We start from the raw sequence: 21,808 nt of genomic DNA on the forward strand, positions 1-21,808 counted from the left end.
GAGTTTCCACAGCCAGTAATAAAACGCAAAGCACAGTGGTATATAGCATGTAATTTCTTGAGGTGCAGATCTGAAGCATTCAAAAATAACAGATCACCATAATCCAGCGAAGGTAAAAAAGTTGTTGAAATCAAATACTCCCTTGTTTTGAGGGAGAAGTTGGATTTATTCCTGAAAAAGAAACCCAATTTGATTTTCAGCTTGGAGACAAGATTTTCAATGTGTGTTTTGAATGACAGTTTCTGATCGATGATGATACCTAAATACTTGTAAGTTGTAACAGTTTCAATGTCAACTCTTTGCGTGGTTGAAATCTTTGGGAGATTAGATGGCAGTTCTTTGTTATTTGAAAACAACATGCATTTAGTTTTCTTAGCATTTAACACCAGTTTAAGATGAATTAAGTGTGACTGAACAACATCAAAGGCAGACTGCTGGTATTCCAGAGTTTTAGTTATTGTGGGGGAGGAACCGTAGATGATTGTGTCATCTGCATAGAAATGGAAGGTAGCATTTGATAAATTATCACAAAGATCACTAACGTTCATCAGGTGGACATAAACATGACTCCAAATGAATGCTGACGTTGCTCACTGAAAAACAATTCCTGCAGGTTTAAGTGAAATTTTAGAATTCTTGAACAATGGGTGAAACCCATAAAATATTGTAATACTTGATGGCTATGTACTTTTGACTTTATGCAATAGGTTTGTTTTATGCATGAAGGGAAAATAAATTTTTCTCATCTCATGGAGCATCATTTAATTCTTCAATTTGGCAGCAGGTTGTATGTGTTGGATTGACCCAAAATGAACTACAGAGTTTGTGTTCATGATAATTAAGGAGTCACCTTGTGCAACAATGAATATATTCCCTCCATGGCCATGGCAGTAATACTGTACCTATAAAGATTTTGATACACACACAATTCCTGTTAATAGGATACATTAATTAATGACAACTGGAAAATATAGAATGCAACCCTCCTAATGTGTTGTGAACTGGACCTCAAGGACAGAAGAAAACACAACCCACACACCTGTGTGGACTAACAGAAATGACGCATATAATGATGTACTGTCACCAACATGATGACATCTGTCCTTCCGTCAGGAGGTGCAGGCCTCATAGAAGTGCTAAAGTTTCACATGCCTATGTGTGCTGTTGTGGAAAAACACACACACACACACACACACACACACACACACACACACACACACACACACACACACACACACACACAAAGGAACATTTCAATCTGGGTCATGTATCCAGACATCCAGAAAAATTATGTGCAGTACATCTGTGACAGCATAAAGATATGAGAACATTTTATCCAACACTGCTTGCTCAGAAAGTACCTGATTACGACCCATCACAAATAGTTTTTTATACATCAGTGTGAAATTGCGTTCTTTTTAAAGTGCAAAAGCGTGACATTACCATCTCCCCAAGTGTTTTCTGTTTTAGCACTCTAGCTAATTAGATGGGTGATAGGAGTGGCACTGATTGACATTATAAAAGCTGCACAATCACTCCTCACCAGTTCCCAGTAACCCCCTCCCCTCTCCGCTCTCCTCAAAGTTGCCATCAGAGGAATTATTTAAGATAAAAGACACTATGGGAAAAAAAGATTATCCCTTGACAGATATTATCATTACAACCCTTTATGGAAAGTGCTAACTTACTTTTTTCCCTTCCTCTCTCTTTCTTTCTCCATCTGTGCCACTCTGTCTCTTTTTCTCTGCCTCCCAACGGATAGAAAAAGGCAAGGAGAGAAAGGAGGAATAGAAGAGTGAGTGAGCTCTGTCAATTGGAGTGAGTGCACTGCTAAGTCTGGCTACACTACAAAGGTTAGCAGATCTGACTGTCAATAGTGTCTTGTGGGTGGGAGGGGGAGGAGGGAGGAGACATGGAGGTGAGGTGGTGGAGGGAGGTGGGGGGCGGTCGCTTTGAGAGAAAGAGATACTTTGATATTTCGGAATGTTAGAAGGGTGAATGTGGAGAACTGGAGGTTGGGGATCTAATTACCGGGCCATAATTGGGGGCTGGGGAATAGGTTGCCGTCCTCTCAACTCGCTGCAGATCAATTATGTTAAGAGAACATCTGTAAGTAGAGCTTAATGAGGTCCATTAGAGCAACATGCGCTGCCTTCCCTAACGGTGCTTGTCAGCTTCTTGGATGAGCTGGAGTGTGCTGCTGACTGGGGACCTGGTGGAGGGGCTTAAATAGGAGAGGAGGCTCATTCTCCGCCGCTTTTCCCTGCCAGAGAACCAGAGAGAGACACAGACAGACAGGGGAGGGAGAAGGTGAGGAAGCAGCAAGGGGGACAGAGACGCTCTGTGAACCTGGTCCGGGACGCGCAGAGCCGCGGGGGGAGCCGAGTTTAGGGTGATCTCACATCCCATCACAACTTTAGCAGAGAAGCAACTCTTCTCCAACTCCTGTTGCAAAGTTTTCTTTAGCCAATCTGGAGTGGAACAAGCTCTGAGAAAGTTGCCTTGTGGACACTTTGATTCAAAGTCAGCAGAGCAGAGAAGATAAACACCGCCGCAGCGACCTGAGCATTTGTTTTGGGCATCCCTGGCTGTACTTCAAGGTACGTGTGTTTCTGGGTTCTGAATCTAACGCTCTCCGCAGAGCGAGGGCTACGCGTAAAGTGCGGGCGAGCTACGCAAGAAGACATAAACACAGCCACGATACAACTGCTGAGGATATCGACATGTATTCGGCTTCTCCGCGAACAGGCTCCATCCTCCGCTCTGCAGGCAGTCTGGTGGTTACAGCAATCCGCCGCCAGTGTTGACGCTGTGGTGTCGGGTCTAGGTGCAGGTCCCCGCTTTATTTCTTCATTGGAGGCAGGGGCGGGGGGCTGGGGTCAGGTACAAGCATGACAAGCTGCTTCTCCGTCCGTTTGCGCATGTATGATGGTACATGGAGGTGCGCGTTTCCGTTGGATAAAGAGACTTGATCCGCGCCGTGTGACGGTCTTCTCCATCCTCCACGTTCACCGCTGCCTTCTGTCTCCATCTTCCATTCATGCGGAGGATGAATAACTGGCGGAACGCAGTGAGTGGAGGGAGGGTAGAAGGGCACCGGGAGAGAGGTGGCAGCCTCACACACACTACACACACTCTGCAGCAAATTGCATGATTACCAAGATAGGCCGCCTTGAAATAATTCAATCCATGACAAAACCTAATTACTGGCAGGTAATACCCTGTCAGCTTTAATGCATCTCATCACTCATAATGGCGCAGAGAGCATTTTATGACCCATCTCATTATCGCTGCATTTTAGGCTGGAGCCACATGCCAACTATTGACTTGTGTCTCCTCCTCCCACAGCCTCCCCCTCCTCCCCCTCCCCCCACCAGAATGTTTAAGGGAATAACTTACACTTGTCAGGCTATGTGTTAGGACACTGTGTGGTGTGAATGCGATAGGGAAGGGTGGTGGGGACGTGGAGGTGTGGGGCTCCGTGGCCTAACATGTGGGCCTCATCGTGGCCTCATCCAGTCCAAACAGAATCGCTAATTGATGCGGACCGGCGCAATAACAGGGCGAAGAATAAACTCGTCCCTTAATTACAGGAATGATTTAACTAAAGAGGCTGTAGTGGCGATAGTCGGTCCGCAGTGGAGCGCGGGACCTCACATGACGCGTGTATGAGCGCTCCTGGAGAAACAAGGCCAGAGAAAGAAGAATCGATGACCTCGATGAAGACTGATTTAATTGTCTACATTAGACCTGCTTCCTCCTTATTTGTTCTCTGTTTTTATTTTCTCAAATTAGATTGTCACTGAAAGAAAAAACACCACTTGAACCAAAAATCCAAGTGATCCAATGATCAAACGTTCTGTACGCTCTGTGCACTAATTGTTTTAAGCTTCATTAAATAGGGCTTCTACTAAACCTGGCAGTCCTATTGAGGTGGCCTAACACATATAAGCTACTATAGGCTGTAGGTTAAATCTAACACATTAAACCATAAGTCTGAATGTGACTCAAATAAATTCCCGATTTAAACCATGTCATATGGGCCTTGGTGTAGTTTTTGCAGAGCTGCTGTTTTGGTGTTTGGCCTAATATCACCTCCCTCTATATAAAACTCCTGTTCGAACAGACACGTCTGTAATCCTCCTCAGTATGTACGTTACACCGCTGTTGTTAAACTTTAGATGTGAATATTCTCAGGTGTAATTAATGCAGAACAGATGTCAGTCAAGTGTCAGAAGGAATGCTGTTTTTTTTTTTTTTGTTTATTTGTTTGTTTTTTCCCTGTAATAAAGTGCCCCTGAAAGCAGCATTATGTCCACCTCCCTGCAGAGGAATGCCGGTATCAACTTGTCCTCACGATCAAATCGCTCTTCTGCACCTCTAAACAACCCACCTGCCTTTCTGTCTCTGTAATGTAATGAGCGCCGTGCGTCTGCACGCACCCGCGGCTCCAGCACTCAAGGACGTTGGAAAAAGTGGGCGTTCCGGGGACGCGCACGTGATGCATGCCCTCAGTTATAGTGGAGCGGCTGCTAATAAGTGAATGACCTTATCGTGGCGGTGTAATGTCTTACCGGTGAGGGATTGGGGGTTTGGAGATAATAAAGCTTGACTTTCTCCGTTTCTCGCCATTCAGTCGCTGACGCACGGGGACAGGCCTGAGCCCCGCACACTATGCTCCACGACGGGCGGATAAACACCTGTAGCTGGGTAGTATCTTACAAACTGTTCGCTCTGATCCATGTGGAGCTCATTATTTTCATCCTGAAGATCAGTGCAGTGCGACGCGCGATGTCAGTTTGGTGAACTTTTTCTGCTCAGAGGGGATCTGTAGCTAGAATCCGCTGCTGGAGTTCAGGCTTCTGTTTAACTTGTTGAAAAAGGTGAGTGAACTGGAGACAAACTGTGTTACTGTTTTTTTTTTTTTTCTTTCATTTTGAAACAACACTCTTTAACAATCATTAGAATAAGGTTGGCACAAATTCAAATGTCACGGCTGTAGGGTTATGAATTGCAAACATATGTGAGAGAAACCAGAGCTCTGAATGAGCAACGTAGATGCTCCGGTGGTGATGTTGGGGGAGCGGAGTGAGGGAAGCGTCCCCCTTTTCGTTCAGTGTGCACGATGCCCGGTTGCACGTCAAAGCGCTGATTAGCGAAGCAGCGTGCAGCAGGAGCCGCTGTGTTATGTGGCCAGTAGGATTAGATGGTCGCTGCGCCGCGGAGGGGAAACATCTCTTTGTCGTCCTGCCATTCGCTGCCTGAGTCTCCCTGCACACACAGCTCCGGTCGTCGATAAACGTGCTCTCAGTCGCCGTGTGACGCCCGACGGCAGCGAACAGCTCGCTGTGGCTCCTTCGCCTGTGTTTTGTTGGCCGGTGTTCCCCCAGTCTTTTCATTCGTCTCTGGTCGCCGTGCTGGATTGTTCCGACTCTAACAAAGCCTGATCCTAGCCTGCCTGCAGACAGCTGCTCTCCGGACCAGGCGGCTCCGGGTTGCATGGTGGTGCTTCGGCTGCTTCAGCGGTTCAACAAATGCAGAAAAGGGAGAAAAGTTTCGGTAAGATGTTTACTTTGCGCTTCGGCATGTATGAGCGACGCGTTTCGTGTGTGTTTAATGTGCTCTGCGACGACAAGTTACAGCATCTCTGCGTCGAAGGCGACGTGTCCAGATCTGACCTGCTGCTGCTTCTCTAACCTGCCCCATTATCTCTGTTATTCCACTGATAACCTTTCAGTAAGACATTCAGGAGGGATGCTCTGATGTTATGTTAGCGACCATACAGCTGATATATCGCTGTGCAGCGGCTCCAGTCTCCAGCATTATGTGCTTGTGTATGGCAAATTGAGTCTCTGTGTTAAATCCGTTATTGGCCTTTACCAGCACTCCGCTGCCATGGCAACAGTAATTAAACCGATAGGGTGAAATGTCAGCATCTTGTTACCGAACAGCTGGGACTCAAAAAGCAGGCTTTTCTCCGCTCCATCCCTCCATCATCCTCCATCCGCTCTGAGCTTATATGATGATACATGTGGCCGGGGACGCGCAGCAGCCTGGAAGCCCAGCGAGTGGAAAAGGGGGAAAGGGAGGATACGAGCCAGCGCGGAAGCAAAACAGATATCATTAGAGCCCCGAGCAGCTGTGATTTCCCTTCCAGAAAATTAAGCTTTTGTTCAGCACTCCCTCCCCCCGGCAATCGGAAGAGCGAAGTGGTCAAATTCCTGCCTTGCTTCTCTCCTTCTCCCCCGAGTTGATTGCACAGTGAAAGGGGAGTCGAAACTCTTCCGTCTTTTGGTTTGGTAATGAGTGGAGGGGACTTTGTAGTGTTAACGAGGCTGGACGGATCAGTGCCGCTGAACAGGCGCAGTGGAGAGCAGCCGGCCGACCAGCCGTGCGCCCCGCTCTCTAAATCCAGCCAATTAACAAATCTCCAGCCCCAACGCACTGGAACAAATGAGCTGAGCTGCTCACCGCGCTGCAACCTGTTTGGTGCTGTATTTCCAAACCATTTCTCACTAAAAATATGAATAGATTGTGAAGCAGGTGAGGAAAAATGATCGTAATGTGGAGGGACAGATTTTTCAATTAAAGGGCCATACAAGTGTTTCATATGTTTTAAGACCATTTAGTACAACTCATTCAACTATTTGCCTCGCTGTCATTGAAACTTAGTTTAAAAACAGAGAAAAAAATAAATAAAAAATCCCCTCCCTAACTGTCAAAGTAGCTGCTGATTTATTCATTTCATTATTCAATCAGAACTTGCAGAAACATGAAACCTGCTTGACCCGCGTTGTTCATCATAGTGAACATCAGGTAAAGTTAGTGTTGTGTGGTCAGTCCAGCCTGTTCAGGTCACTCTGCACTTCCACATGCATTCACACACAAGTGTTACAGATGGCAAGGTTGCCAGTGAAATGGAACTTTCAAGCTCCAGTGTTGTAGTGAAATTAAAGGAAATCACTGGCCTCCAGAAAGGAAGAAATATATGTATTTAAAAAAAAAAAAAAAAAATCTGTTTTCCAAATAGAAAACGATACAAACTGAGAACTATTCATTTCTAAATATAATAAATGAATTTGCCTCGTGACATGTTTGAACTAAAATGGTGAAAAGAAAGTTTCAGTATCTCAAAATGACAAAACCAACACCTTAAGAAATATTAAGCATGCACTTGTATGTGTGTGTGTGTGTGTGTGTGTGTGTGTGTGTGTGTGTGTGTGTGTGTGGCCATGCATTACTCATGTTGTGGGGATATTAATCTTTTTACATAGTCTCATTGTGAGGACTTGCCTTGCTTATGGGGACAAAACACAACTCTCCATAATGTAAACCATTCAATTTTAGGGTGAAGACGTGGGTTAAGCTTTGGGAAGTAGTGGTTATGGTTATGGTTAGTCTCCAGGAAATTAATGCAAGTCTATGTAATGTCCCCAGAAGTGATAGAAACACTTCTGTGTGTTTGTGTTTGTGTTTGTGTGTGCGTGTGTGTGTGTGTGTGTGTGTAGTGAATTGGGGACAAAGGGGAGTGGGGGTGTGACTCTCCTCAGGGAATGGTTGGAGAATACTAATTCCAGCCCGGTGCGAGGCCACATTGTCCCCCCCCCTTCTCCCCCAGTGGGCCAACAAAGGCTCTCCACAGTCAGCTCAGGCCAAACAATACTGCTGTGGCAAAGCTCCTCGTCTGTAGCCACGCCCCTTTAAACACAGAGGAGGTCAACGTGAAAAAAAAGTGTCCAGGAAGAAATGTGAAACTGTGGCTTTGAGTCTGTGTGGGCTGCTTGTTGGTCTCACAACACTGAAACAGTGGTGCTGTTACTGCTGGTTTGTCGTGCTCTTCCTGGTCAGAGCCCAGTCTGCCCACCGCCAAACATCCTGCAGTCACTCCTGCTGCCTGTCTTATTTGTCACAGTCAGTCTCCGACCATTTAGTCAGAGCTGTTAAATCAGATTTTTGCTCTGAGTGTTTAAACAAAACTTTTATTATTAACAATTAGAACAATTATTATTCTTATCATTTATCAGTATTATTTCCCATAACAGTAATATGAATGTCTTTCATTTCCCTTTAAGTGATATAATGAAAGTAATGAAGTAATTTATTTAAAGACAATAAAATATAAGTGAAAAATTTTAGTTTAGTTAATTTTAGTTTAAAAATTTTAGCTAGATCAGGGCAGGGGTCCCCTCAAACTCTTTTCCATACAAAGTGGGGTGCAATGAGTGTGTGTTTCTCTCTTCATCCACAGTAGTGAGTCGTGTGCTAATTGGCGCAGTCACCTGTTTCAGTCTTTGTATTTCTGTGAGCTTTAAACACGTAGCACAGCTCGTCTCCAGTGCAACATACTTTCCTGGAAATGATTTTTAAACTTTGGATTGCACACATTGCTGTGTGTTCTCAAAGTGAGAAATACTCTTTTGTATTTTAGTCCTGGACTGGACTTTCCTTTGTGCATTGACAGTACTTTGTTTCAACAAAAAAACTAAAGTCATTTCTAGTGAGCATACTGACATTTTTTTCACTAAACCAAGTTTTTTAGTGTACTTAAAGATGCGTGTACAGTTAAATTTATGTACACTGTAGTGCGCTGGACTTCATTTCTATTATATTTTGTACCCGTTCATCACAAGTATGAACTCACTACAAACTCAAAACCTGCTCAGAATTAGTAGCCTATGGTTTGGTTATGGTTTCAGCCTATGGTTTCAAACTGCCAGTTAATCTGTTCAAAATTCTGAGCTTCAAATGATCAGCTCCTTGTACAGTGCACAAAGGAACAGTCTGCATGCTGACTTCTTGAATTTGTCGCTTTCGCTGTGTGAACACATGACATACTGGCCTAGCTCTGTGTATTTTTGTCCCTTCATGTAACATAGTTTCAGACCCACAGTTTAAGACTTTCTTTATATATACACTGAGTGACAAAAACTGACATTTATTTTCGCTCTTAACATGCTGAAAATGTCAGTTGCCTACATGAAGTATCTGATTCCTAATTTCCTGTTTAGCAGTCCAAGCTAAAATCTGAGTTTTAGCCTGTGAAAGCTCATTTTGTGTCTCATTTAATGTTTGTGTCATTTAAATTTTGTACTTAACCCACCACTCCTGCTTAAAGATGAAAGAGCTGAGTGAAAACCAGTCAGAAACTGGGGCAGCTGTAGCTCAGGAGGCAGCGCGACTCCTTCGCTCCTCCAGTCTGCATGCTAAAGTGTTCTTGGCCAAGACACTGAACCCCAAAAAAGTTGTGCCATCAGTGTGTGTGTGTGTGTGTGTGTGTGTGTGTGTGTGTGTGAATGGGTGTACGTGGCTTGGTTATATCAATGCGGCCAATGTGTATCCATGCTTCATTTCACTTTTCCTGTCAATTAAACAAAACTTAACAAAAAAAAAAAAACGGGGTCCATGTTAAATGGTACTCGATTGATCATTTAGTTCATGTCTTACAATTGTTGTGCGTTCTGTTCCTTCACCATAAGCATGTCACCATTAAGAGAACATTTCAGTGCGCCGGTGTTAGACGAGTGTTTGAAGCCTCTTTCTGTGCTTCTCCCAGGTATACAAATGCTCTCCGTTCAGCCGGACACCAAGCCAAAAGGCTGTGCCGGCTGCAACCGGAAGATCAAGGACCGCTACCTGCTGAAGGCCCTCGATAAGTACTGGCACGAGGACTGCCTCAAGTGTGCCTGCTGTGACTGCAGGTTGGGCGAGGTGGGCTCTACGCTCTACACCAAAGCCAACCTCATCCTGTGCCGGAGAGACTACCTACGGTAAGAAAGACAGCCGACATCTTCATAGCGCCTCTGTGACGTTCAGCAAATACTGCGTACCATCCAGATAACACACAGTCTGATCGGTTTTAGAAAATCAGGATGAGCTCCCCTCAGACAGCAAGGCTGTCTTTGGGTTTTGGCCTGTGACCTTCTTCTTATAAGCCACAGCCCAGCAATTAGACAGTGGCAAATTTGACATAAAAGTTAAGTTGTGGCATTTGTTTACTGTTTCCAATGTTTTGATTTTGTTACATTTGTTTATATTTTGTTATTCCTATATTTGATTATTTTCAGTATTGTTTTTTTGTTTATTTAGAAAACCTCAATTTAAGTCTTAGGAGTCTCATATGACCCTGTTTACATAAAATGCATTTTTGTACTTGTTCCATGTATTTGTCTCTCCCAAAGTGTCAAATTAGCTTCAAACATGGTTGTCATTGCACCTTTTGAGAATATTTCCGGCTGTTTAAAATGATGACACACTCTATGTGAATACTTCAATTCAAGATTTGAATGGATTATATACATGCAGAATTTAGATTTGTATTAAACTTTAAAATGACAGCTGGTGAAACTGACTCTGTGAGCTTAAAATTGCATTAGCAGTGAGAAATAACAATGCAGATTGATAAAGTACAATAACAAACATTTCTCAATAACTTTTGCTCTGTTTTCATTAGCCATGCCATCTATTTACCTTTCTGATTTCATACAGGTCAATGGTTCAAATTAATAGCGTGAATTGTTCTACAAGAATCACAACCAATAGATAACACAGGCTACTATTTAAATTTACAATAGTGATAACAAAATCTTTCCAGCCTATTCCAGGAGAGTAGGACGTAACCAAACTTGACGTTCCACTAGCAAAATGTGAGAGGTCATTAGAGCCAATGACGGAACAGCCCTGTGAATATGCTGGTTGACAGGGATACAACACCTGCTTCAAGCTGAAGTCTAACTTACAGTTTGTGGACCGGCAGCATTTTTTATTCTGACCATATTAATTGAATCTATTCAGGGTGTTTTTTTTTTTTAAATACCAAATAGCTCATTTAATACAAGCACTGAATTAAACCAGTCTAATGTTTCTTATGCTGTAAACTGTTTACATCAGCAACATCTGACTTGTAAATGATCATCAATAATTTCTTTTTGCATCTATAAAAGTGTCTTTAATAATAATGTGAGTATACCTTCAGTTTAAATAGTCAAAAAATGACTGATTTATAAATATGTTAATAGGAGGTGAGATTATTTCTAGTGTGAATCCTTTTAAAATGAATTGACTCACTTTTTTCTCAAAAGTTATCAAAGGAATCATCTCTCCTCATTGACAGATTATTTTCTTAGAGTGTAATAAGTAACTTTTTTAAATGACTGGTTAAGATGAAGATTTCTTTCCGTCAGCGAGTATGAGAAAATTCTTCTCCTCAGAGCTGTAGAGCTGTACTGAGGCCTGCTGAGAGACAAACAGCCGCTCGCTTAAAAGGTGTCTACATGAGGAATGAATGTGTAGTTTGTGGAGGCCTGACACATGTCGAGCTTTCTACTGACATGAGGTACATATGCTTATGGAGAAAGGTTTGACACGTCCACGTCCTTGATTTCTGAGAGAAAAGATGATTTAAAGTTGTCTTCCTCACTGGTTTTCAGTGTCACACAGTGTAGGCAGTATTTATATTTTACTCTTTCCGTAGTATTACTACAACCACTGCAGTTTTGATAGTTATTAAAAACATAAAAGGATGACAGGTCATAGTATTGTTGAATGGTGTTGCCGCTGACACAGGATCACTGTATTTTTTTATTTTATTTTTTTTGCTTATAACGTAATCAGTGTTATTTTGGAAATATCTAAATTACCTGACATGCAGACATAGCACGAAAAAAATGCATTTTAATTCTCATCAGAAATAAAGTATTGTAGGCCTGTTTGAGCTTTGTGATGCTACCCATTAAAAAAAAATCAGAACATGTGAAAAATGTGCAATTTCATGTTGTTTTTTCGTATTGATGCCGGCTAACTTTAGGATGTTACACATGATAATATAGAGTACACTGAATTTCCCGCTCACGTCCACGTATCTGACGTCTTCCAACTGTGTTGCGGTCTCACTGCAGCACAGCATTCTGGGAGAATGTGCAGTGCTGTAGCTAATGTATGTCAGACTGTGGGCGTATGTGTCCTGTGTGCCTGCTGCAGGCCCTCGCACACTTCATTTCATTTTAACATCGGTGATGAGAGAGTCACTGTTAGGTGCTGTGGACTAAGAGGCTTTGAGGAGAAGCTGCTGTGACAGAGAATAACCCAAAGGTCCTGAGCCTTACTGTGGGATTATCAACCTACTCACTGACTCAGCCTCAACACTCACACTAGCTGAGTGTGCAGTCAGGTGTGGGTGGAACATCATTCGAGACGCTTTTTTTATTATTAAGTAAAATATATGTCCATCTACCTGTTTTTATGCACTTTTTACATTTTTGCACAGAAAAACATGACTGAAGAAACGCGAGTAAGAGCATGTCAGCTTTTAATGGGAAGGTTGGTGGGTTGATTCCTGGCTCCACATGCTGAGGTGTCCTTCAGTAAAACACTGAACCCCAAATGTGCATGTGAGCAGTAAAATGTAAGTTGCTTTGGAATTAAGAGTGCACCCAAAAAAAAAAAAAAAAAAAAAAGTAATCTGATAGTATAGAGATATATATGAAATGCTGGAGAACGGTCTCACTGTACCCATTATCATTCAGGTATTGGGCAGATAACCACCCTGGTTTGTTTGTATCACAATTGTCTTGGGCAGCACAAAGCCAAGAATGCAGCAATGGTGTCCCTGGAAAATAGTGTGGGAGAACTGGCTTTGGTGGAACATTTGCACATGGGGAGGTGATTTGTCATTAGAATAGCTAAATCCCTGCAAAGAAAAGGTAACAGCCCGGACCTTGTTTACATTAGTACTGTTGGCCACCAGGTTAGAGTAACTCACCATTTTCAGCGCGTAGGTTGGTAGCGTGGAGGTGGTTGTTGTTGTTTCCTGTAATGATGGGGATTTTGAAAACCTGAAATAGCCAGCCAATGACAGTCTACATCCGGTGAGTCAGACTAGGTTTAAATTAGAAAAGAAAAGCCATGATGAGCCAGAGTCACAGCCGCTCTCTTTATGATGCATGGCTGGATTACTGAATGGACCAACCAGGCCCTAAACCAGACCCTCAGGTTGAAGTGAAGTGTTGACAACAAGATCTATGTTGTTGAATCATCAGTAAAGGTAAAAATGACCCAGTCACATTCTTTAATACTGACTGTCTTCCAAACCCAAGTGCAGTCGAATGCTTATTCATGCTACATCTTCATACAGCATGCACGTGTATGCACGGTGCAGATGAACTCAGCTTCCTTAGGTGGTTAACAATAATGACTTGTATAGTGTCCTGGAATAGCACCCCAGCTGACCCAGGTGGTCAGTCTGATGCAACACAATAACACAGAGACACTGTAACAGCTGTTTAATGTTTAATTTGCAGTTTTCAGTTTAACTGCTTTTTGAGGGAATTTGAAATCTTTGTGCACTCTGACTCTTTTTTTAGTTCCACACACTTGTACACAGACCAAGTATTGACCTCCTCCCATTGACCAGGCTAGTGTTGTGCTGGGTGGCATGTTGCTTCATTACCTTCAACACACAGAGTACTTTCATTTTGATTCGACACACACAAGTACTCTAGAGAGCACCAAATGTGTATTAATCCATCACTGGAAATAGTCCCTAGAAAATGCACTATTTTCCCCCACAATTTTCTTTTTATCAAAGAAAATTTGATAAAAACTACAGTGAAAAAAAGGACTAGCATATCTGTGAAATGTTTTTAAAGCTTTATGTTTTATTAGGTATCAATGGGCTTACTGTGGAGAGTAACGCATTGTTGAGTTTTCATGAGATTTGTTGACAATAGGAGAATACAGAATGGTGGCAGACTTATCCTGGATATGATTGTACTGTACTGTTTCAAAAGTGATGTGTCATATAACTATCTCCACACCTCGAGCCAAGTACTGAAAGGTGTTCGTCCATCTGCTGCCCAGTGTCCACAGGTCTTTATTGCCGACTGTAGAGCTTCAGAACAAACCGTAAATGGCATCAGTGAATCAGTTGATGTGGACATTGTTTGCCAAACACCAATGCATACAGTAGTGGCGAGGCCAGGCGAGTGTGTCTGAACAGGCGTGCAGGGTAAGAGGGAGACCAATTCCAACATGTTATTCTTTCATCTTCAAAGTTCAAGGTGACTGAATTGATTTGACGCTCGCTATCACGCAAGTGGCCTGCCCGCGAATGCGCCCTGACATCTCCTCAATGCTGGCTAATGAATGGCAAATATAGCAAACCGCAGCACTCCACATCTGATCTGCAGAGCAACAAAGAAAGCCAGGCTCCATCACTGAGACAATCAATGGCTGCAACATCACATCGCAATACAATTTCAAAAAGAAAACACACACACAAACACACACACACACACACACACACACACACACACACACACACCTTAGTAAAAAAAATAACCATAATTATATTATTTCTGCTTATATTTATCACAGTCTTTCAGCCCAGGTTAGTGACAGGAGAGGAAAAAAAATAAGGATGGCTTCACTTTTAGTCCATTTTTATATTCCCTTGGCTTTAAAAGTAAATTATTTGGGCCTTCATTACACACCCACCCCTTCTCCAAGTCAATCCTTTTCTTCTTAGCAGGGTGGCATGTTATTAGGCCTGACATAACCAGGGTTAATAGAATTTTTCAGGGGTCTACAACCATGAGCGATGTGATCCCACCAGCAGAGAAATAATAATCCTCTGTCGGAACACACAAAAAACTGAGTAAAAAAAAACATCAACAAAAAAAACAGATATTGGGTAAAAAAAACTTAAAGCTTCAGCTTCCCTGTGTGATCAAATATGATGTACAGAGAGGAATGTGTGTGTGTGTGTGTGTGTGTGTGTGTGTGTGTGTGTGTGTGTGTAACCAAGCCATCCCTTCATAAACCTGCGACTGCAAACATAATTACAGGTATTATCTCCTAGAGCTTGATTTGTGCTTTGCTCTCTCTGAATATGGAGAAATGCAGCGAGAACACTTTATCAACAAATGATCCCTTTGAAACCAAAGCCTCCATTGATGATACTGGTAATAGTGCGACGCCACTGTTTATGCTGATGTGTGATTTTCACAGTACAGAGCGATAATGTTTGAAAGCCCAGAGGAAGGAGGAGAGCAGACAGACTGACACATTTAAGTTTAAAAACGCTGAGAAAATGAAGACTGCGGCACAGTGGCCTGCTGAGTGCCGCCGCACACACACACCACAGCGCTGGCTCCAAGGCCGGGTGCAGGCATGAAAAAGCTGTTGGGCATCAGTTAATGGAAAACTGTAAATTCCAGGCATCCATTTTAAAGACAGCACCAGGAGAACACTTATTTATTTATCTATCTATTCATTCATTTTTTTAATCCAACTTCAATTTTCCTCTACAGTGGTTTTACTAAGATTGTAAATGCAGGCAAACTCACAGAGCCGTCAACATGGCTGGATTTATTAACGTTTTGGAAAGCCGGCTATCAGTGAGAGATAACCAACATGTAGAGCATGGTTCAGTGTAATAACTTACATTTTTTCCTCCTTCAGAATCAACTTTGTAGTCCACAGCCACCTTGTATAACCATGTATGTAAATGTAAATGAAAAATGTATCTTTTTTTCATCTCACATCGGGCTTATGACGCATTGTCAGTTTGTATGTCGGCGTCAGACGTGACTGTGACATCAAGTCAAGCTTTATCTCCAGGGACCGGCAGGGATGAAGAGAAAAGGCTCAGGCTGTCTGAAGCGCATCTATTATTTTCAGAAATCTCATTTAGATACATTCTTCCTTATGAACATGTGTCATACCTTTTAAAAAAAAAAACTGTTCAGCGTGTGATTACTCACAGAGTAGCAAAATATAGTTTCCTGAGCTCAGACACACACACACACACACACACACACACACACACACAATTCAGTCAAGTGTTTAATACCGTGATCTAAAATTCGGAATTCATTTTATTCTTTCAGTATGTTGGGCCATGCAGCTTCAGTGTGAGCTGAAAATGACATCGACATGCATGTGTCGCAATGTGCATTTCTTATTTTCCTTATTTCAAACATTGTCTTTGTGTGCATCTTTTTAATATTTCCCATGCTAAACAGCCCTAAGGAGCATTCAGGTAAAAATCACTCGGTGCATTTAACCGCTGGACCGTTCATGTTTAATCACCCCTAACAGCCAAGGTACCAACTGTACAGCTAGCAGCGTACACCAGCTGTGTGTGGAGTTTGTTTGTGTGTGTTTGTGTAACCGCTCAGCGTCTGAACGATCGCAGAACTGCCCATCGTTTCACTCTGCAGCCCTCTCCCCTTCTTCTTCTCTCTGTGCCTGAATGATTTGGAGTCAAAAAGCCTCAGGATAAGCTCACATTTCTTGCTAAAGTTGAAACACTTTCAAGCACTCTGATGCATCTTTGCCTCAAATTCGTATCCACTCACGTCTTTGCATTAGCCATCAATGCTTCATCTCCAAATTAGCTTCACATTCAGTCTCAGCACTCCTTTAAAGTAAAACAGCCAACGTCTGAGTATCACACACTCGCTCTGTGGAGACTCGAAAGATGGCTGGAAAAAGTCTGTAGTTTGTGCCTTCATGGAGAACAGGAGGAGAGCAATAATATGATTTAGAAGCAGGATATTTAACGGTAGTCTGAAAGCTTATTGGACAATACTGGGCATATGTAAGGACAGTGGAAATGCATCATTCATGGAGCCACTTCCAAGGACATGAGTTCAAACTGAACATATTGTAAGCAACTCAAACAAGGTTCTTAAAGGCTCCTTTCACACCTACGGGAATGAGTTTCACTAACTGTAAACTGGCTAATGTAGCTTTACTGATCACGATGGAGCTGCCAAATGCATCACTCAATAGTGATTGGTTATGAAAAATAAAAAATCGATCCCCCCAGAGAAGAGAGAAAGCAACAGAGCAGTCAGTGTCAGGCTGTAATGGTGTGCTAATTAAATGGCCATTCAGTGTGAATATCAGGCTTAAGATATACAGCTTAGTTCTACCCAAATTACACACGGCCTCATTCCACAGTGCAGACTGGACTCCCAGCTCGTTCGCTCATTATTAAGGCATCGATGGATTGCAAACACCTCCACAAAGAGCTGAAAGCCTGTGATTTCAGAGTAGCCACTGCATAACATCCCGAACACTTGACGGTAGCCGTGCTCCTGGGAGATTTGCAGGAAGCTGGGTGTAGTTTGTCATCAGCTCTCTCCTCCCTGATTCTCTGCAGGCTGAAAGATTCAGGCCAGCTCCTCTTTCTCTAATGACTAGCGCAGATGTTCAGCTGTTCTCCCAACTAACGCTGAAGGGCACAAGGACATCCTCAGCCAGGCCGCTGGTCAATAACACCAGAGCTCACTTTTCTTCAGCTGCTCTACTCCAGCTGCAGTGTAGGTCTGCTGAGAGAGTAGAATCATAGTAGTGTTGTAAATCTGTTAGTGAGAACTTCACATTACTGCTCACTATATTTCCCCACCCCCATATATATGTTTGCATAGATATTGTAGCCTACAAATAAATGTTCTTAAAAACAATGTCACTGAACAGCATCAGAGACCAGGCTCACTGGTGAATGTCATGTTTGCTTGCGGCACTGATGCAGCTGTAAGTGCTGGCTGATCTTCAAATTGCGCCTTGCATTTCTGCACAATGATAACGTAATGTCAGTCTTTCAGAAAAATCATTGCAAACATGATGTTCATTGATGAATAACAATACTCAAGCACGTTTTCAATCTCTCCAATGTTCATTCACACACTTTAATAATAACCAAGGTGTCAGAAAAAGAAGAAGAAGAACACCAACAGGTATGCTATAACGCTCTGTTATCTGCCTACAATGAGGACCACTTAAATTGAGATAGTTGAGACAAGACCGCACATTTAACATTTGTGTGTAAAACGGCTCGACTGGAATGAGGATGTTTGGCTGTTAAATGGCAAAGACACACTGTGGAAAATGAGTGTTACCTGCACTTGTAATGACAGTGCAAATTACAAGTCAAAACCCCTCATGGGACAAAGTGGAGGACTGTGTCACTGCTCAAAACACACAGCTGTTCAGAAGTATGATTTCGGCAAGATGTCCAAAAACAGATGCGCTGTAAGTAACCAGTGATTAATATGAAATTCTGAGAAACCAAGAACGAAATGGCAGCAGTGTCATGAATAGCATTACTCTGTAAATCGAGGAGAACTGATGAATTGAGTAGGCTGACGAACCTGTTTATCTTGGTACGTCGTCTTCACTCCCCTGTTTAATGCCTGCAAGGTCAACTTCAGTGAGTGAATCACATCAGAGATAATGTTAGTGTCTTTCTCTCCCACCTGTGCTGTAATTGTAACTGCAATTTTTTTTTTTTTTTACCTTCTTTTTGGAGGAGAACAGGGAGGGTTTTGTTTTTTGAAGGATGTAGTACTCTAAAAGGTTACGGTGCCTGCTGTGCCAGTGAATGCCATCATCATTACTTACTCTGTCCTTGTGCTTTGCCACATTTTTGTTCTTCTCCGGTGTGACAGCAGCTGAACAGCGCTCTGTTGCAGTTTGAATCTAAAAGTCAAGTCAGTCACACACTGACAGGCCAACAGGCTTTGGCTCATTCTCTTATTTGATTTCTCAAATGAAGTGCCTTTCCCGTGTATTCAAGGCAGGATCATGGATTAGGATATGTTAAATGACACAAACCTATCCTAAGGTTAAGTTTTAAAACTGGTATGCAGAGGTCTTTGTCTTTAACTCAAAGATTCCTCTTAGGACAACATCATTTTTTGAGGCCTGAAAAGGAAGCAGCCTTCAGTTCTTTTGAATCCCTTGAGTACTTGAGGGGGAGAATTTGCCTGGAATGCATCAGTTCATTCAGACCCCAGATTGAATCCTGTCTCTGCTGCTTGTTATTACAATAGAGCTCTCAGCAGGCACAAAGGGCCTCTCCTGCTCAAGCTTTTAATGGGACTTATAGGTGGAGAATGCAGCACTCTGTCTGTCAGCCTTGCCACTTTACCTTCTTATTCCTTCATCTTTCTCAAGCATGTGTACACACACACACACACACACACACACACACACACACACACACACACCTCTCCATGTCCCTCTTACAACCCTAATTCCCAAAAAGTTGGACACTGTGTAAAACACACATAAAACGAATGTGATAGTGTCCTAATTCTTGCTGACATGCGCTCAATTAAAAACAGTACAAAGACAATATTTTTAATATTTTACCTCAGCAGCTTCATTGATTTTTGTAAATATCAACTTATTCTTATTTAATTCAGCAACACGTTTCAAACCAGTTGGGACAGGAGCAACTAAAGTCTGGGAAAGTTGAGAAACGCTCCAGAAACACCTGTTTGGATCATTCCACAGGTAAACAGGCTGATTGGTAACAGGTGATAGTATCATGATTGGTATGAAAGGAGCTTCCTGGAAAGGTTCAGTCATTCACAAGTGAGGATGGAACGAGGTTCACCACTTTGTGAACACATGATTGTATGAAGGAGATCATACAGGCTCAGGAACACTTACAAACTGTTAGGTAAACACAATTAATTTGTCAATGATTGCATTCTGTTTTTATTTACATTTTTACACAGCGTCTCAACTTTTTGGGATTCCTGGTTGTAAGTCTCAGCCCTATTGGCCGTCTTTGACGCTGTTAATCAGGCTCTCCATCTCTTTAGAGGGGACATAGATGATTACCTGATTCTAATTACATACAAAGGAGAAACTTTGTTTGATGTCTTTTGTGTGTTTCTGACACACACACACACACACACACACACACACACACACACACACACACACACACACACACACACACACACACACACACACACACACACACACACTCCTCCTCCAACCACATCACCCCTCTTCCCCTCTCCCCTGGAGACTCCTCTGTATAAGGCTAGACATACATGCAGCGGTGAGGAGGCCTCTGCGCTACAAGGTGAACTATTCCCTGGCACGTGTTATTATTAATAACTGCCAGAGAGAGGGGTCACCCAAGACAACTCCTTGAAAAGAACCCCAGGCAAGGCAAGTAGGCCGCAGCTGGGTGTGTTGTAAAACAATACGCCCCTTTCCCATGAGGAGACACGCTGCTTAAAACAAGAATAATGCATTGGGAGAGAGGGGAGAGCCGCGTAGCCACATTTTTCGGCCGTGAAAAATTAAGATGTCACCACCTGGCGCTTTTAAGCATACCTTTACCACTGAGCTGAAGGTATTAGAATATGAATAGGTCAGGGCTATAACTTTCAACACTCTTTCTCTCTGTCTCTTACTCTGCACCCCTGCTTTGTCCATAAACTACTGATGGCAGTGTTAAATTCTAATGGCTGGTGAGTGCAGAGCTACCGGGAGGAGCTGAGATGAAAATGGGAGAAATGCTAATCACCAGTCAAATTATGGGACATCTCTAGTTAGTGGAATTCATGGGGTTTTTATAGCCATTTTAGCTGTGCAGCACAACAGTGTAGTTTCGGTGAAAATACAGTGGGTGTGATCAAGGTTTGCAAGTGTGGCATGCAGTTAAGAGTAATCATATGGCAACATCAACATGAATTTGTTGTTTTTTATTCAAAGCAGGACAGTATTTTGCATCCTGACATTGCTTTACAACAGCTCATACAGAAATAGCGTATACTGTATCCGAGTCCCACATGTTCCTATTTCTTTTAGATATTTCTTTTGACAGAGGGAAATATGTGACTGCAATTTCCTCCCTCTAACCTTTTCATTAGGTTTCTTTAGGCCTCACTCAGTTGCATGCATCACAAATCCAGCTTTAACGTCCTCAGCATAATTCACCCCTCCATCTCTTCAAATGAAATTGGTTTTGGTGGGGTCAAGGTTCACGGTGTGGCCTATGTTATGATTTGATCTGATCTGTGCTGAGGAATAGAATGGGGTAATTCTTCCCATGCTGCTATCACACCTATAGCATAATATTTTCATGCCTCAGCATTAAGTCCTAAAATTGCTGCATGACTTTCTCTTGTTTGTTTTGGGGATTTGAAAGGAGCTGAGATGTGTCCTGCTGCAGTGATTCCTCCCACACGATCACTGAGAGGAGAGTCTGATGGTTCAGGCTGTTACAGTGAGAGGGATGATGTCAAAGATTGTCGGAGGAGGAAAACTCCTACATTATTTATTCTGTTAACTCTTAGATCCCTGAGAATGACAGTTGATCCTCTCTAAGAAACCTGTTTGGGTTTGTATTTTCTACTGCTGATGATACAGCTCTGCATGCACCAGAGCAGTGATGTAACTGCATACTGTAGGTATTGAATGAAGAGGCCTGTGTGCACAAGAGGCTTTGTTTTTCCACATATGATTTCACTTAAAGCCACATGTAGCTCAGGAAAGTGAGAGGTGAAAGAACCATGGTGTGATTCACAGCTGCCGGTCCTTTTGTTTGGAAAGTGCATAAAATGTTCTCATTGTTTTGACATATTTTCCCTCCATATTTATTCACGTACCTTTTCAATATATACATTTTTTATTTGGCACCCTAGACTATGCACCTTCACATTTGTTATGGTTCTGCCTTAAATATTCAAATTTAAAGATAGTTACTCCTCCAATATCACAAGTAGCTTTGAAAAAACACCATATATAATGTGTGTGTAAAGACTGTGACCCCTTCATGTTAACTCTGATAATGACTCCATCCTGCACAGACTCACTCTACACAGACACTGTAATTATTAAATCTTTACTGGAAATTAATGACAAAAGCTAAATTTGACCAAAGAAAAGAGGCCAAATATGAGGAATGCAAATTTGTTATAACCATACAGAATGTAAATCATCATACAGTTACTGTGAAATGGATACATGCAGAAAAACTTACTGGAAGTAATAACCT

General features: G+C 42.5%; 1 protein-coding gene across 3 annotated transcripts in view; it reads left to right on the forward strand.

Moving 5' to 3' along the window:
* The first annotated feature begins 1,988 nt into the window (after positions 1-1,988).
* Positions 1,989-21,808, forward strand: part of lmo3 (LIM domain only 3) — a 59,699-nt gene continuing 39,879 nt past the window's right edge. The window contains exons 1-2 of one of the 3 annotated variants that reach the window (XM_070992202.1): positions 1,989-2,600; positions 9,554-9,767. In XM_070992202.1, coding sequence (XP_070848303.1) covers positions 9,562-9,767 — 206 coding nt within the window. In that variant the 5' untranslated portion in view covers positions 1,989-2,600; positions 9,554-9,561. Of the gene's footprint in view, positions 2,601-4,481; positions 4,884-5,142; positions 5,560-9,553; positions 9,768-21,808 lie in introns of those variants that run through there. The other 2 variants (XM_070992203.1, XM_070992201.1) reach the window with 2 other exon arrangements.

This window comes from Chaetodon trifascialis, chromosome 22, assembly GCF_039877785.1.
Source record: "Chaetodon trifascialis isolate fChaTrf1 chromosome 22, fChaTrf1.hap1, whole genome shotgun sequence".
Taxonomy (NCBI): domain Eukaryota; kingdom Metazoa; phylum Chordata; class Actinopteri; order Chaetodontiformes; family Chaetodontidae; genus Chaetodon; species Chaetodon trifascialis.